General features: G+C 40.6%; 1 protein-coding gene across 1 annotated transcript in view; it reads right to left on the reverse strand.

The window, feature by feature from the left end:
* Positions 1-244: 244 nt before the first annotated feature.
* The window catches only part of LOC131839065 (lysine-specific demethylase 4D-like), a 31,434-nt gene continuing 17,585 nt past the window's right edge, over positions 245-14,093 (reverse strand). Inside the window, exon 3 of the mRNA XM_059186153.1 lies at positions 245-2,730. Within this exon, the coding sequence (XP_059042136.1) occupies positions 806-2,401 (1,596 nt within the window). The 5' untranslated portion in view covers positions 2,402-2,730 and the 3' untranslated portion in view covers positions 245-805. The remainder of the gene's footprint in view (positions 2,731-14,093) is intronic.

The raw sequence follows: 14,093 nt of genomic DNA on the forward strand, positions 1-14,093 counted from the left end.
ACTCCTGCCTGGCAAAGCAGCAGGTGATTCCTATCCTTCGTCCTTAAGGTAGGGCTGCAAACCCAATCCCCTCACCTACCCAGTTAGTAGTACCCAAGAACCACCCTTCAAATTCCTTCCTCAACACCACACAAGGCAGCCAGCCCGTAAAAATCAGTCTTGCTTGAAATGTTTTGATATGATTATCAAGAGAAGTACAGGAAAGAAAAACTTCCACCCCTCAATCAGTTGAATGGACAATATTTATTAGAAACAAAGTCAGATCTGAACAGTTTGGTTATCTGTAATATGTTTGTGAACAAATACTGGCGATAACACATTTTGAATACATCGAATCCTCAGAAAGATGAAAAATTATTTTCTGAGCTTCTCCTGACCGAAAGGGCCTAGTTTTTCAAGGAAAGGGGGAAGGGGGGGGGGAGAGGAAAAGAGGGAGATTGAGGAGAACCAAAACCCAGCAGCATTCATAGTTGGCCCAGAGGATAGGAGTCTGGGGGAGATGAGGCTCTGGCCACCTCCACAGGACCCAGCTCACAGACACACAAGAATGCCTAGTGGATGAAAGCTCAGCTGGCGAAACAGGCATCAGCAGTGTCCAAAGACATTCCAGGGTCTGACGGAAAGAACAAATTATGGCGAACTTGGTAAAGAACATGGACTCAACGCATCAGTGGCAACATCACAGGACTCTCAAGCAAGACCAGTGTCCTGCAAGCTCGCCCAAAGCTCTGACATAAATATGGCCAGTCTCAAGAATACTGTGGCCACACTCAAGAGCAGTGGGTTACAAAAGTGTCTCCTGGGCTTAGGGGACTGGGGCACAGCCAGACACGGAAGCCTCAGCAGCTTGCCTGAGCCCAGGGCTCAGTGGTGCGGGCTTGTTCACCCAGCCTCCATCCACAGGAAAGTGCTGAGCCTCCGAGTATGGAGCTGGGTACCCCGCTCCCCCCAAGACACGCCTCTTGGCCCGGGCTTGGAGGCTAGGCCCCTGAGCCCCCTGAGCCCCCTGTTCCCGAGGACGACGACCAGGACCACACCTGCCAGGGGAGGGCCGGGGACCTGGGGCACAGGGAGTGGGGGGCTGTGGCCCAGTGGGGCCAGGCTCCCCGGAGGGGCGGGCGGGGACAGCCCCGCACTGGGCAGCAGAGGAAGAACTCTGGGCGGGTAAGGGGTGCGGGGAGGCCTGGCACGGAGCCAGGCGGCGGCGCCGGCGGCGGGGGCTCCAGCCAGCCGCCCCGGGTCGCGGGGCCCGTGGGGCCCGGCGCCGTGGCAGGTGCCGCAGGCTCCACGTGCCTCTCCCGGGGCCGCGCACCTCCCGCCAGGCGCTCAGCTCCAGACCGCCGGGCGCCACGGGCTCCGTGTGGTCCACGGCAGTCCGGTCCTGCCCGCGCTTCCACAGCTCATAGCGCTCGGGCTGCAGGATGCGCACGAAGGCGTCCATGGAAAAGGTGACCCTGGCCTCCCCGCAGCTGCACTGGGAGGCCACCTTGCCGTAATCGATCCAGCGCGGGGTGGCGAAGTTGATGGCTTCCGCGCAGTTGAAGCCGTGGTTGAAGCCAGAGTGGTAGCCATAGGGAAAGGTCACCATGAACTCGCCCGCCTCCTGCGTGATCCGACTGAACGGAATCCCGTTGTCCTTGAGCACCGTGGGCGAGATGAGAGCCACCTTGTGCCGCAGGAAGGCCTCGCAGGCGCGGGCGCTGCCCGGGAAGAGCTCCTTGGCCAGGCGTTCCAGGCGCTGGCCGTGCTCCGGGGGCACCGCGTACCAAGTCTTGGGCTCCCCGAAGTGCAGGTAGTTGATGCTGTACAGGTCCATGTCCTCCGTGTGCCAGGCGAACGTGGTCTTCCACATGCCGAAGTACAGGTAGGGGGTGTTCACGCCCTCGATCACCACACCGCACTCCTGCTCCAGCAGGTCCTGGATGGTTCCCAGGTGTCCCAGGTTCCACTCTTTGGTGTTTTCGTCGAACAAGGAGCCGCTGATGTCAGCGCCATAGATGGGAGAATCATAGAGACGCGTCTTCCAGTATTTTCGCTCCAAATCCTCAAACCCCGAGTGTGGTGGAGTCTGATACTTCCCGCTGTTTGCCAGACGGCGGTACTCGCCCACTGTCATGGCTTTCTTCTTTTTATGGTATTGAGTAAACACACCTGCCTGCCCAGAGACCACCTGCTGGAGGGGAGTTGCAATTAGGATGTCACTGATGTCGTCATAGGTCGGCCTGGCCCTCCATTCCTTGGGTGGAATCACCTTGGCGAGGCCTGCTCGGTGTGCACCCTGGGATTCCATGTAAGCAATGTACTTATCAAAATCATTAAACTCTTCTTTGGTTGGATGAAATATCATTATGGTACAGCTTGGGTTCTGAGCACAGCTGGCCTTAGACTTCATAGCTTCCATTAATAAGCTCCAAGCTTCACAAAGTTTTTCAGTATGTTCTAGATAGTTGAGGATACTGGAAAATTCTATATTTTAAAAAATGGGTTTGAGAGTCTGAGTCACTAGGAACCACCAGTGGGCCTTTATGAAAATGAAATAATAATGTTTCTTAGGCTTGCTGATTCACCAGCAAATGATGCTCTGGGAGGAAGAGTTGCCTAGAACTAGCACGGTTTAAGCCTGTGCTGCTCTTCAGTCAGTACCCAGCTCTGTTCCCTGGAGGTCTATTGAATCACTCAGTCTTGGGTGCGTATACAGGTTATTTCTTCAGTGCAGTGTTTAAACAAAGCCTAAAAGGAGGAATATAAAAGGGTTGAAAATTAATGCTGCAAAAGTTATTAGAGAGTTACAAATAAAATGCCATATGGAATATTATTGCACACTCAAAGAATGGCTAGAAATTTATAAAATTAACAAAACAAGAGGTGGTGTGGATGTGGAACAATGTGGAGGGGTTATATTCTAATAAAGAGAATGCAGGGACACCTGGGTGGCTCAGTTGGTTAAGCAGCTGCCTTCAGCTCAGGTCATGATCCCAGCATCCTGGGATCGAGTCCCACATCGGGTTCCTTGCTCAGCAGGGAGTCTGCTTCTCCCTCTGCCTCTGCCTGCCATTCTGTCTGCCTGTGCTCGCTCTCCCCCCCACCCCGATAAATAAATAAATCTTTAAAAAAAAAAAGAGAGAGAATGGAAATTATTACATTCACCTTGGAAAACTATTTGGGCAGTATATACTAAAATTGAGCATCTGCTTGTGTAAAATTGAACACATGCCTGTGCTATGGTTGAACTCTTCCCACAATGTGCATGGCTCTGCACTGACAGTCATCTCCAAGAATGTCTATAACATTATTTCTATTGGGCAAATACTGGAAACAACCTAAATGCCCATCAGCAGTAGAATGGATAAATACGTGATAGTAGATCCATATAATGGAATACAATACAGCAATGAGGACAAAAAATTACAAAGAAATATAAGAATAATTTTATAATCATTATACTAAGCAAAATCATCCAGTCTCAAAAGAATAACTACTCCATGATTCCATTTTTATAAAGATAAAAATTAGGCAAAGTAATCTATATTAGAAGTCAGAGTAGTGATTACCTTTGGGAAAGAGAGAGATTGTGCATGGTGACATAAGGGTGCCTCTGGAGCATGTTAATATTCTTGTTTTGAACCTGGGTGCTGGTTACACAGCCATCAGAAGAGTTAGTTGTGATAATTCATTAAGCTATGATGATTGTCACAAACTTCCATATGTTTATCTAAAAATAGAGCTTAGATGGAGCTCAACCACAATAGTAGGGTACATAGACCCCACATAGTGAACACCTCTGAAGTGCCTGGTTCTAGTGAATAGGGGGCATTGTGCTGTAAGGGCACCACAGGACCTCTTTTTTATAGGGCCACCACTTTCCAAGATCGGTACATAGCTGACTTTCCTATTGGGAAACAGACACAGAGAGTTTAACAAAATGAGGAGACAGAGGAATATGTCCCAAATGAAAGAAGAGGACAAAACCACAGAAAAAGAGCTAAATGAAATGTAGACAAGCAATATGCCTGATAAAGAATTAAATGTGGTGATCATAAAGATACTCAGGGACTTGAGGAGAGAGGGGAGGATCTCAGTGGAACCTTTAACAAAGAGAAAATATAAAAAGAACCAATCAGAGATAAAGAACTCAGTAACTGTAATTGAAAAAAAAAAATACACTGAAGGGAATCAATAGCAGATGAGAGGAGGCAGAAGAGCAGATCAGCAACTTGGAATACAGGGCAATGGAAAGCAACAAAGCTGAAAAGCAGAAAGAAAAAAAGAGTAATAAAAAATGAGAATAGGTTAAGGGAACTCCATGACATCATCCAGGGAATAACATTTGAATTATAGGGGCCTTGGAATGTGAGAGAGAACGGGGCAGAAAATTTATTTGAAGAAATAACTAAAAACATTCCTAATATGGGGAAGGAAACAAGACATTTAGCTCCAAGAAGCACAGAGAGACCCCAACAAAATTAACCCAAAGAGGTCCACACCAAGACATGTAATAATAAAAATGGCAAAGCTAGTAGAGAATTTTAAAAGCAGGAAGAGAAAAGAAAACAGTTACATATGGGGAAAAAAAAACCATAAGGCTACCAGCTAACTTTTTAGTAGAAACTTTGTAGGCCAGGAGAAAATGGCATGATATATTCAAAGTACTGAAAGAAAGAGACTTGCAACCAAGAATACTCTTACCTAGCACCATTATCATTTGGAATAAAAGGAAAGACAAAGAGTTTTCCAAGACAATTTCAGTAATTAAATGTAAATGGGCTAAATGCTCTAATAAAAAAACATAGAGTGACAAAGGAGTATACCACATAATAATAAACGGAACAATCCAACAAGAGGATAGAACAAGTGTAAATATGCACCCAATATGGGAGCAGCTAGATACATAAAGAGACTATTGATTGACATAAAGGAAGAAATTGACAGTAATTCAATAATAGTAGGGGGCTTTAACCCCCACTATATCAATTATGCAGACAGAAAATCACAAGGAAACAGTGGCTTTGAAATGACCCAATGGACCAGATAGACCTAACATATAAACTCAAGAATATTCCAAACCCGGAACAGTGGAATGTACATTCTTTTCAAGTGCACATGGAATATTCTCCAGAAGAGATCACATTAGACCACAAAGTAAGTCTCAGTAAATTCAAAAATACTGAAATCATATCATGTGTCCTTTCTGACTAGAACACTATGAAACCAGAAATCAAGAAAAAATCTGGAAAGAACTAAAATACGTGGATGCTAAATACTATTAAACAATAAATGGGTCAACCAAGAAATCAAAGAGGAAATTAAAAAATACATGGGAAACAAAAAAAAAAAAAAAAAAAAAAAGAAAAAGAAAAAACAACAGTCCAAAATCTTGGGATGAAAAAAAAAATTGTCCTAAAAGAGAAGTTTAAAGCAGTAGAGGTCTACCTCAAGAAACAAGAAGAGTCTCAAATAAACAACCCAAACTCATACCTAAAAGAGCTAGAAAAAGAAGAACAAAGCTCAAAGCTAATAGAAAGAAGGAAATAAAAAGGATTGGAGCAGAATAAATGAAATAGAGACTTTAAAAATCTAATAAAGCAGCTCAATGAAACCAGGATAAGATAAATTTGATAAACCTTTAGCCAGACTTATCAATAAAAAAGAGAGAGGACTCCCAATAAATAAAATCAGAAACAAAGGAGGAGAAATAACTGACACCCCAGAAATAAAGTTTTTTTATTTTTTTAAAGATTTTATTTATTTATTTGACAGATAGAGATCACAAGTAGGCAGAGAGACAGGCAGAGAGTGAGGAAGGGAAGCAGGCTCCCTGCTGAGCAGAGAGCTGGACATGGGACTCGATCCCAGGACCCTGGGATCATGACCTGAGCCAAAGGCAGGGGCCTTAAGCCACTGAGTCACCCACGTGCCCAATAAAGAAGATTTTTAATCCCAATATACTTAACATACAGTGTTCTATTAGTTTCAGGTGTACAATATAGTGATTCAACAATTCTACTCATTACCATGTTGAGCATTGGGTAATATATAGAATTGTTGAATCATTACATTGTATACCTGAATCTAATATAACATTGCCTGTTAATTATATTACAATAAAAAAGAAAAATAATAAAAATAAAATAAAGATAGAGTCTAGGTATTAAGCTAGCACAAAGAAGATGAAGATACATATTTCATTGTACTAAAAGGAATAGTGAATAAAAATAAATAATAAACACTGAATTGAAGGAGCTTGAAATTAGATAGAAGGAGAGGAAACAAATGACAAGGAATAAAGATGAAATTAATGAAAGATAATATATACAAAACAAGGATGAAGACCAAAACTGTTCTTTGAAGAGACTAATTAAAACACACCATGAATATAACTTATCATAAGAGAGAAGATAATAAGCAAGACTAGAAATTAAGTAGTGCACAAATCTAGTAATACAGTAGAAAAAAAAATTAATCTCCAAAGAGAATCTTCTTGGCATCCTGACATCAAAATTTTCAAAAAAGAATTATTTTCTACAGAGGAAACATACCCAAAATAGATCCAAGAAAAACTAGAAAGCATAAACACAAAAATGTAAGAATCCAATTCAAAGTATGACACCTAAAAGCCCAAAAGATAGATCATATTGTAGGTGATTCTAGCAAACTTAACAAACAGTTAACTCTTACTAATGCAAATTCTTTCAGAGTATAGAAAAGTTAGAAAGCTACTCAAATGAGGCCATTATCTCTGGCAACAAAATCAGAAAAGGACAAAAAAAATTTAAGCTATAGGCCATCTTTAGTTATAAACATAGATGAAAGCTACACAGGATATTTTCCAACCAAATAAAGCAACATATTAAAAGAATAATACCTCATGACCAAATAGAATATATCCCAGGAATGAAAGAATGATTCAACATCTGAAAATCTAATGATATAATTCAGAATATTAACAAAGAAAATGAGAAATATCATCATCTTGTAGGTACCAAAAAACCGTTTGATGAAATATGACACTCATTCATGATTTTAAAATTCTTTACTTGTAAAACACTAAGAAATAGTTCTATAGTAAGACAAAGGATTTCAATGTTAAAAAATATATAGCAAGCATCATTCTTAACAGTGAAACAAAAGAAACATTCTTAACCAAAAAAAAAAAAAAAAAAAAAAAAAGGCAGCATGAATATGCCCTCACTCAGAATTAAAAAAAAAAAAAAGATGCAACAGCTAAATACTTCATTAACACAATCTCAAGAGGTCCCTTAACACTGTTTGCTAATTCTTTTAAATTCCTAATTTCTTAGTTTTTCTGCACTCCAAACATTGTTTTATCTTCCCCATCTTCAAGTTTGAGCATGCCTACTCCATCCCACTTAGAATCCTTCATATGTCCTAAAATTCCCTCCCTACCTGATCTGGCCCCAAATTACCTCTTAATTTTTTTTTTCTTTTTTAAGATTTATTTAAAAAAAAAAAAAGATTTTATTTATTTATTTGAGAGAGAAAAAGAGAGAGAGAGTGAGCACGAGTTTGGGTGGGGGCAGGTTGGGGGCAGAGGGAGAAGCAGATTCCCCAGTGCGCTGGGAGCCTGGCCCAGAACTCAATCCCAGGACTCTGGGATCATGACTTGAGCTGAAGGCAACTGCTTAACCAACTGAACCACCCAGGAGCCCCCCACATTACCTCTTAATGCTCAACAACACCGCTTTCTACTTACCCCTTGCTCTTTCAGTTCCAACCACATTCCTGTGTCTCAAAAAAGCCTAGAGTGGGGGCGCCTGGGTGGCTCAGCTGCTTAGGCATCAGTCTTTTGGCTCAGGTCATGATCTCTGGGTCCTGGGATCGAGCCCCACATTGGGCTTCACTTAGCAGAGAATCGGCTTCTCTCTTTCCTTCTGCCCCTCCCCACTGCTCATTCCACTCTCTTAAATAAATAAATAAAGTCTTAGGAAAAAAAAAAAAAATCTGGAGTACTCCTGCTTGCTGGTCTTCGTACACAGAAAACTCTTACCTCCCTCAAGTCTCAGCAAAAATATCACCTTCCCGATAGTCTTGTTTTGGGTGAGATGGTTTTCTGTCAAGAAAACAACTCCAAATGAAACCTGAACTGATGATCAGGACTTATATATCTCTTCAAAATTCTAAAATTGGCTCTACCCAAACTCCATCATCTCTAGTCCAATCACAATTGAATCCAATCAACTAGCCAACCATGTCTTCTGAGGGAACCACCGCTCCTTGTTCTAGTAAATAGGCCTCATTTTCAATGTTACCAGCCCACAAAGCATTGGGTGTTTTGCCTGACTTTTTTTTTTTTTTCTCGGAGATTTCTTATAAGAAAATAAAGAATAACTACCATCCTTCAACAAATCTGAAACCATATTTTTAAAAAACATTTTACATATTTATTTGAGAGCGAGAGTGAGTGCACAAGCAGGCGGGAGGGGTAGAAAGAAAGGGAGAAGCAGACTCCCTACTGAGCAGGGAAGCTGGATGCAGGGCTCGATCCCAAGACCCTGAGATCATGACCGGAGATGAAACCAGACGCTTAACTGACTCAGCCACCAGGGCGCCCCCTGAAATCTTATTTTAAAAATAAAAACAATTTGTAAGCTCCAACAGCTTTTCCTGCACCCAGAGCTACTGTGGCTGAAGAAACTGCTAGAAGACAGGATGGAAGTGAGTCAGGAGGAATGGCTGGAAGATGAAATGGAGAGGTTCACGCTGGGCTCTCTACTACAAGATAAACCTAGGTTTACCTATGAGGGAGACAAATAAGCCTGCTTCTACCTTAACTTGGTGTGTGAAATCAGAGCAGGCTTCCTAGAGATCCTGAGTCCACTTGGAGTCACCTTACAAAATCACTTGAAATTCGTGAGTGACTGTTTCTGGACAGATTCCCTGGAAGTTTGCCAGACACCAAAAGCACATTCATATTCTGTGAGGTCTGAGGGTTCTACAAATTTTAGGGCCCTCCTAGGAACAGAAAGATTTCTCTGGGAACACTGCCAGCGTGGGAGGAACAGTAGTATAGGAAAGCTGATACGGCTGTTAGAGCTCAAAACACCATTAGCATTTGGGTCTGCCCATGAACCATGGGGAAGAAAAGAAAACCTTGCCAAAGAAATGGGGTGAGGAGGAGCTCCTGGGAAGGAGCCAGCCACATTATGGTTAGACACCAAGGCGTTTACTCTTACCTTAGATTTTCCCCAATAAAACTACGAGTGATCACCTTAACTGCCACTGCTCGAAATAATGGAAACCACCCATATCTTCCATGGTTCCCAAGAGTCTTGGCACCAGAGGTCTCTCCACCTTATTCGAGGTCCATTCAGACAAAAGGAAACCACAAATGCTTTTTCCTTTGGGTCTGGGGTCTGAGGCTTTTGTAGAAGTGTACCAAACAAATGTTTGCTGCCAGACTCAAATGCCAATGGCAGGGGCACTTTGAGTCAGTGGTGGTAGCTCTGGACACCTTGGCTTTCGATGGACTCTAAGCCACTAAACAATCTGCAGAGGTGGGATAAGGAGAATAAATACATTCCTCTCCTTTTCCAACTTTAGTGTCAAAGGCCAAAAGGAGGGCTTGCAGCTGCTGAGACAATCTCTAGGTCTCTATAGAACTTGTTAATAAATGCAGGCAAGGGGAGTAGATGACAATCTGGCTCATCCTTGAGGGAGCAGGACAAATGCAATTATTTAGACTCTAAAAATTCGGTGGAAGTCAGATAACATCTATCTTCCTATTCCAGATTTAACTGATGAGCACTCAATAGTCTTGGGGATCAATGGTTATGAAGGAGAAGCAATGTCCAAAAACGACCCCACATGTTCACCCTAGAATGCCTGAACGATTTGCTAGCCCAGACCCCTGCCCCTAGATGGATGGGAAGTGTTGGTGTTCAGGTTCCTATGGGAATAATGGCTTGCTGCCCATGGCTGGAGGACTAACCATCCAAAGGGACACAAGGTCTCCAGCTGCCTCCTTTAGTACAGGGCCCAGAAAATATTGTAAATGACTGGTATGACATCTAGACAGCTTGATTCACGAGGAAGGCTCTATGTACCTCTCCTGATAAAGTCACTGTCACTGAAGCTCTATATGAAGGAAGAGCAATGGGGGAAGGAACCCATCCACAAGAACAAAACCAAAGTTGTATCCAGCATGCCTCCTGAAATATGAGATGCCTCTCTGTGGAGATACTGAAGAAACAGGAGGACTGTGTGTGCCTTAGTCTTGATGTGTTTCCTTAACTCATACTGTGTAACTTCGAAGTATTTGTCTCCAAACATTGTATAATGGGTGGTCGCCCCACACGGATCTATCTAGCATGCAAAAAATTTTCCCCATGAAGAAGGAACATTCAAAAGATAGGGAGAAAGCAAATAGTAAGGTTCCATCAGGGTTAGTGTTTTTCCAGGCAACTATATCTCAAGCAAAGAGGGATACTGATGGGTTAGGTGGGGGTACAAGAGAGTGGTTGTAATCATGGGCCCTTAAATCTATCCTGAGTTTAAACAAGAAAGGAGAGCATGTGGGTGGTGATGGAGAATGAAACAGGATTCCATTTGTGGGCTGAATTTCTCAATCTTGATAGAGCACTAGGAAATGTAAGCTAGAAAGAGATTAGGATCTTGTAAGGGATTTTTTTAAGTTGGGCGGTTAACTGAGTGTCCATTTTGGATGTATTGAAATCTCTCTTTTTTACTTTATGTTGTGAAACTTCAAACTGTCTGCCTCTACCCACATTATCTCACCCAGATTTCCCTTCCTTCTTTCTCAATCCTTAAGTTCCACCCCTTCTTAAGTGCATGAACCTGACCCCTTTTCTTCCTTTACTGTCCCGTTCTCTCAGCTCCCATAGTTCTCTCTTAGCACTTATCCTTCATACTTTATATAATGTGAACAGCAAGAGTTACCTTTATTTAGCATCTCACTTTTCCAGGCCTTTTACTAAGCACTTCCTAGTATCTCATTCAAACTTCACCATTACTCGATGAAGTTGGTACCATTATTACCCCCATTTTATGGAGGAGACAGCAAAGTCTAGAAAAATTAATACTTAACTCAATAGCTTGTGGTCTCAATCTCTAGAGTTCTTTCTGTACCTGTCTAACCTTCTATATAAAAGTATTTTGAAAGCCTGGTCTATGTCCTGTCCATTACCGTATTTTCCAAGAGATCTTGGTACTCTATAATAGCGTGCGCTCCAAAAAAATTTTTTTTGCACTCCAAGAATTAATTAAATAAATAATCAAGTGAGGCCATTTGGTAAATACTTGGAGTCGCTCTCCTCCTGGTCACATGCCATCTTCCTTCTTGTGCTCCTTTTGTAAGAAGATATACTCCTCTCCACAGCTAATCTCATTTAAACTCCTTAAATCAACACGTCTCCCTTGTTCCAGGAAAGTCAATTTATCACTATCATCTTTGCTTTTCTTAAATCATCAGTCATCCCTCTCTTTCCTAATTTAAGCTACTGTTCTTTCTCTCGATTTCCTTTCAGTGTCTAATCTGTCAAATGGTTGAATGAAAATAATCTTTGTTCACAAATGCATTTTCTTATCTTTCTCTCTCCTCCTCTGGTTTTACCCCCACTCCTCCACTGAAATTGATCTCTAAATCATCAGAGTGTCTCCTCCCCAGGGCTCCACCAGGGATCATACTGAATCTCACCACATCATGGATTGTTGGAGCACCTCCATCTTCCTCCTACAACTCTGACCTCTCAGGCACTGCTGTTACTCTTCATCCTGGTTCTTCTCTTTCTCCCGGCTTCTCCTTCCTCTTCCTGCCACATGAATGCAAACTTACCTCAAAGCTCAACTCTCTTAACTCTGTATTTTTCTCTCTTTGAATTTCCCGTTTATGTTCATGGCTTTTTTAAGTACTGCACTCTCTCTTCAAAGAGATTTCTTGCCATAAGCTTCTATAATACTGATCTAACTCCTAACCTTGTTTGTCTTCTTGGTCTTGGGACAGCCACAGAGCCCTTGGAAATCAACCGCTTTAGTACAAATTGATCAGCTTTCTCCTAAAACTAATTTCCTCCTTTAGATCTCTGTATTTCATTTATTTATCTTTAAAGTAGGCTTCATGCTTGGTTTGAACTCAGGACCCTGAGATCTCAGCACTTAACTGGCTGAGCCACCCTGGTATCCCAGCCTGGATATCTTTATTTCTGCAGTTAATTCAGTTATCCTAGTCACTGTCTGACTCAGACTTTAGCCACTGTATCTGCTAATAATATCTAAGTCTGTGTTTAATAAAAAATTCCTTCTTGAGTCAGAAAATCTACTTACCATTCAATGAAAATAATTTATAATCATGGGATTTGATGGCTAAATAAATTCTGTTCTGTAAGTGACTCAACTGTTTTCTCCCTATTACTGGAGTTACTTTGTTTTCACTTTCCTAACAATCATTACTTATAAATATGTATCCCATATTTCAGTACCTTAAACAGTATATCCAGTAAAATATTGGTTAAATTAATCAAATTCCTTAAGTATGTGACATTGTAGTATTTAAATATCTTAAGGCTTTTTTTAAGAATGAACTTTTCTTTAATTTTGTTCATTTGTATAAATTTTTAAAATTCATAAGGTGAATTTTAGTTTTTGTTAAATTACTGAAGGAAAATCAAAGTTGATTTTCATTAATGTTATTGACAGTGTTCAGTAGCAAATTTTAACTCAGCCATAATCCAAAACAATATGAAAACAAATGAGTCTAAGATACAAATTCATATGACTTTGAAAAAACATTCCTTATGGAGTGGCATCACAGAAGTGAATTGTTAGGCGTAGTAATTACACAATTACCATATAAAGGCTTTATTTGCTTGAACTCCTTTTACAAGCTTGTGTATGTATAAAAACTATTTTTATGCTACAAGTGAAGAGTTGCAATTTCTTTAATGTGAGACCTGTACCTAGTTTTTGCTGTACAAATACTTAGTTTTCAGGCAATATCTTAAGGTTTTTAACACATATTTCCAAAACTCTTCGCAAAGAATGCATCATTTCATATCCTCACCACTGAGCAACTTTTTTGGAGGGGGGTGGATAAAAGGAAAAAGAAACTACATTTTGGTAAGTAAAAAAGTGTAGCTCAAGTTTTAATTTACATTTCTTGGAGTACCATGAAGGTTGATTTTTTTTTCTTTTGTGACTAGGAGCCATTTGCATTTCATCATATGAATTGGTTCATATCCTTTGCCCATTTTTCTCTAATAGGGCCCGAGTGTTTTTTCTCATCTGCCTATATGAACATTTTACCTACTACTCATATGAAAAATTTACATATTAAACCCTGTTAGGTACATTCATAGGTTTTTCTCAGTTTGCCATTTCTTTATACTTCTTTAATTTTATTTAATCTAAAGTGCTTTTGACATATATTTCAGTGTTTTATGTTGTTGAGTCTATCTTTTGTTTTGTATTGTCTTTTACATCTTTTAGAAAATTACTTAGTCATCTGGGCACAGATAAATATTATCTTTTTATCATTTATATATGTTAATTGTACCTCTAACTCTAATTTGAATTATACACTTAATTCTGTATTTTTTAATATTATATTAACTTGTTTTATTGTTTTGTAGGGATGGTGTGAGGAATAAGGCAGATGCAAACCTGATATTTGGTCCTTTAAATATATCCTGTTTATTGTGTTTTCTCTCTTTTTCTCAAGTTTACAGGAGATTTTCTTTATCTTAATTTTTTCCCAATCTCAAAATTCAGGTCCTTTGGTTTAAGGAAAATTTTTAAGTTATTTCTTATTTCCTCTACTTTTTTCCTCTGTACATGAACTCTTGTTATTTGGTCAGACTTCATGGATTGGACCTTTAATTTTTATAACTGTTCTGTCAGTTTTCTGTCCTTTTATTACTGTTTTGTCTTCTTAAAAACATCCTTATCTTTACCTTCCCAAACTCTTTCTGTTGTCTCTTCTATCTCTCTCAAAATTTTAATTTCCAACAGGTAATTTTTTATCTCTTTTTTTGTGTGTGTATGTAGCTTCTTTTACCCCCCTCTTTGTGTCTTATTGTCTGTTCTTATTTCATGGCGGCATTTTTTTTTTATCTCTTTGAAAA

This window comes from Mustela lutreola, chromosome 1 (genome assembly GCF_030435805.1).
Source record: "Mustela lutreola isolate mMusLut2 chromosome 1, mMusLut2.pri, whole genome shotgun sequence".
Classification (NCBI taxonomy): Eukaryota; Metazoa; Chordata; class Mammalia; order Carnivora; family Mustelidae; genus Mustela; species Mustela lutreola.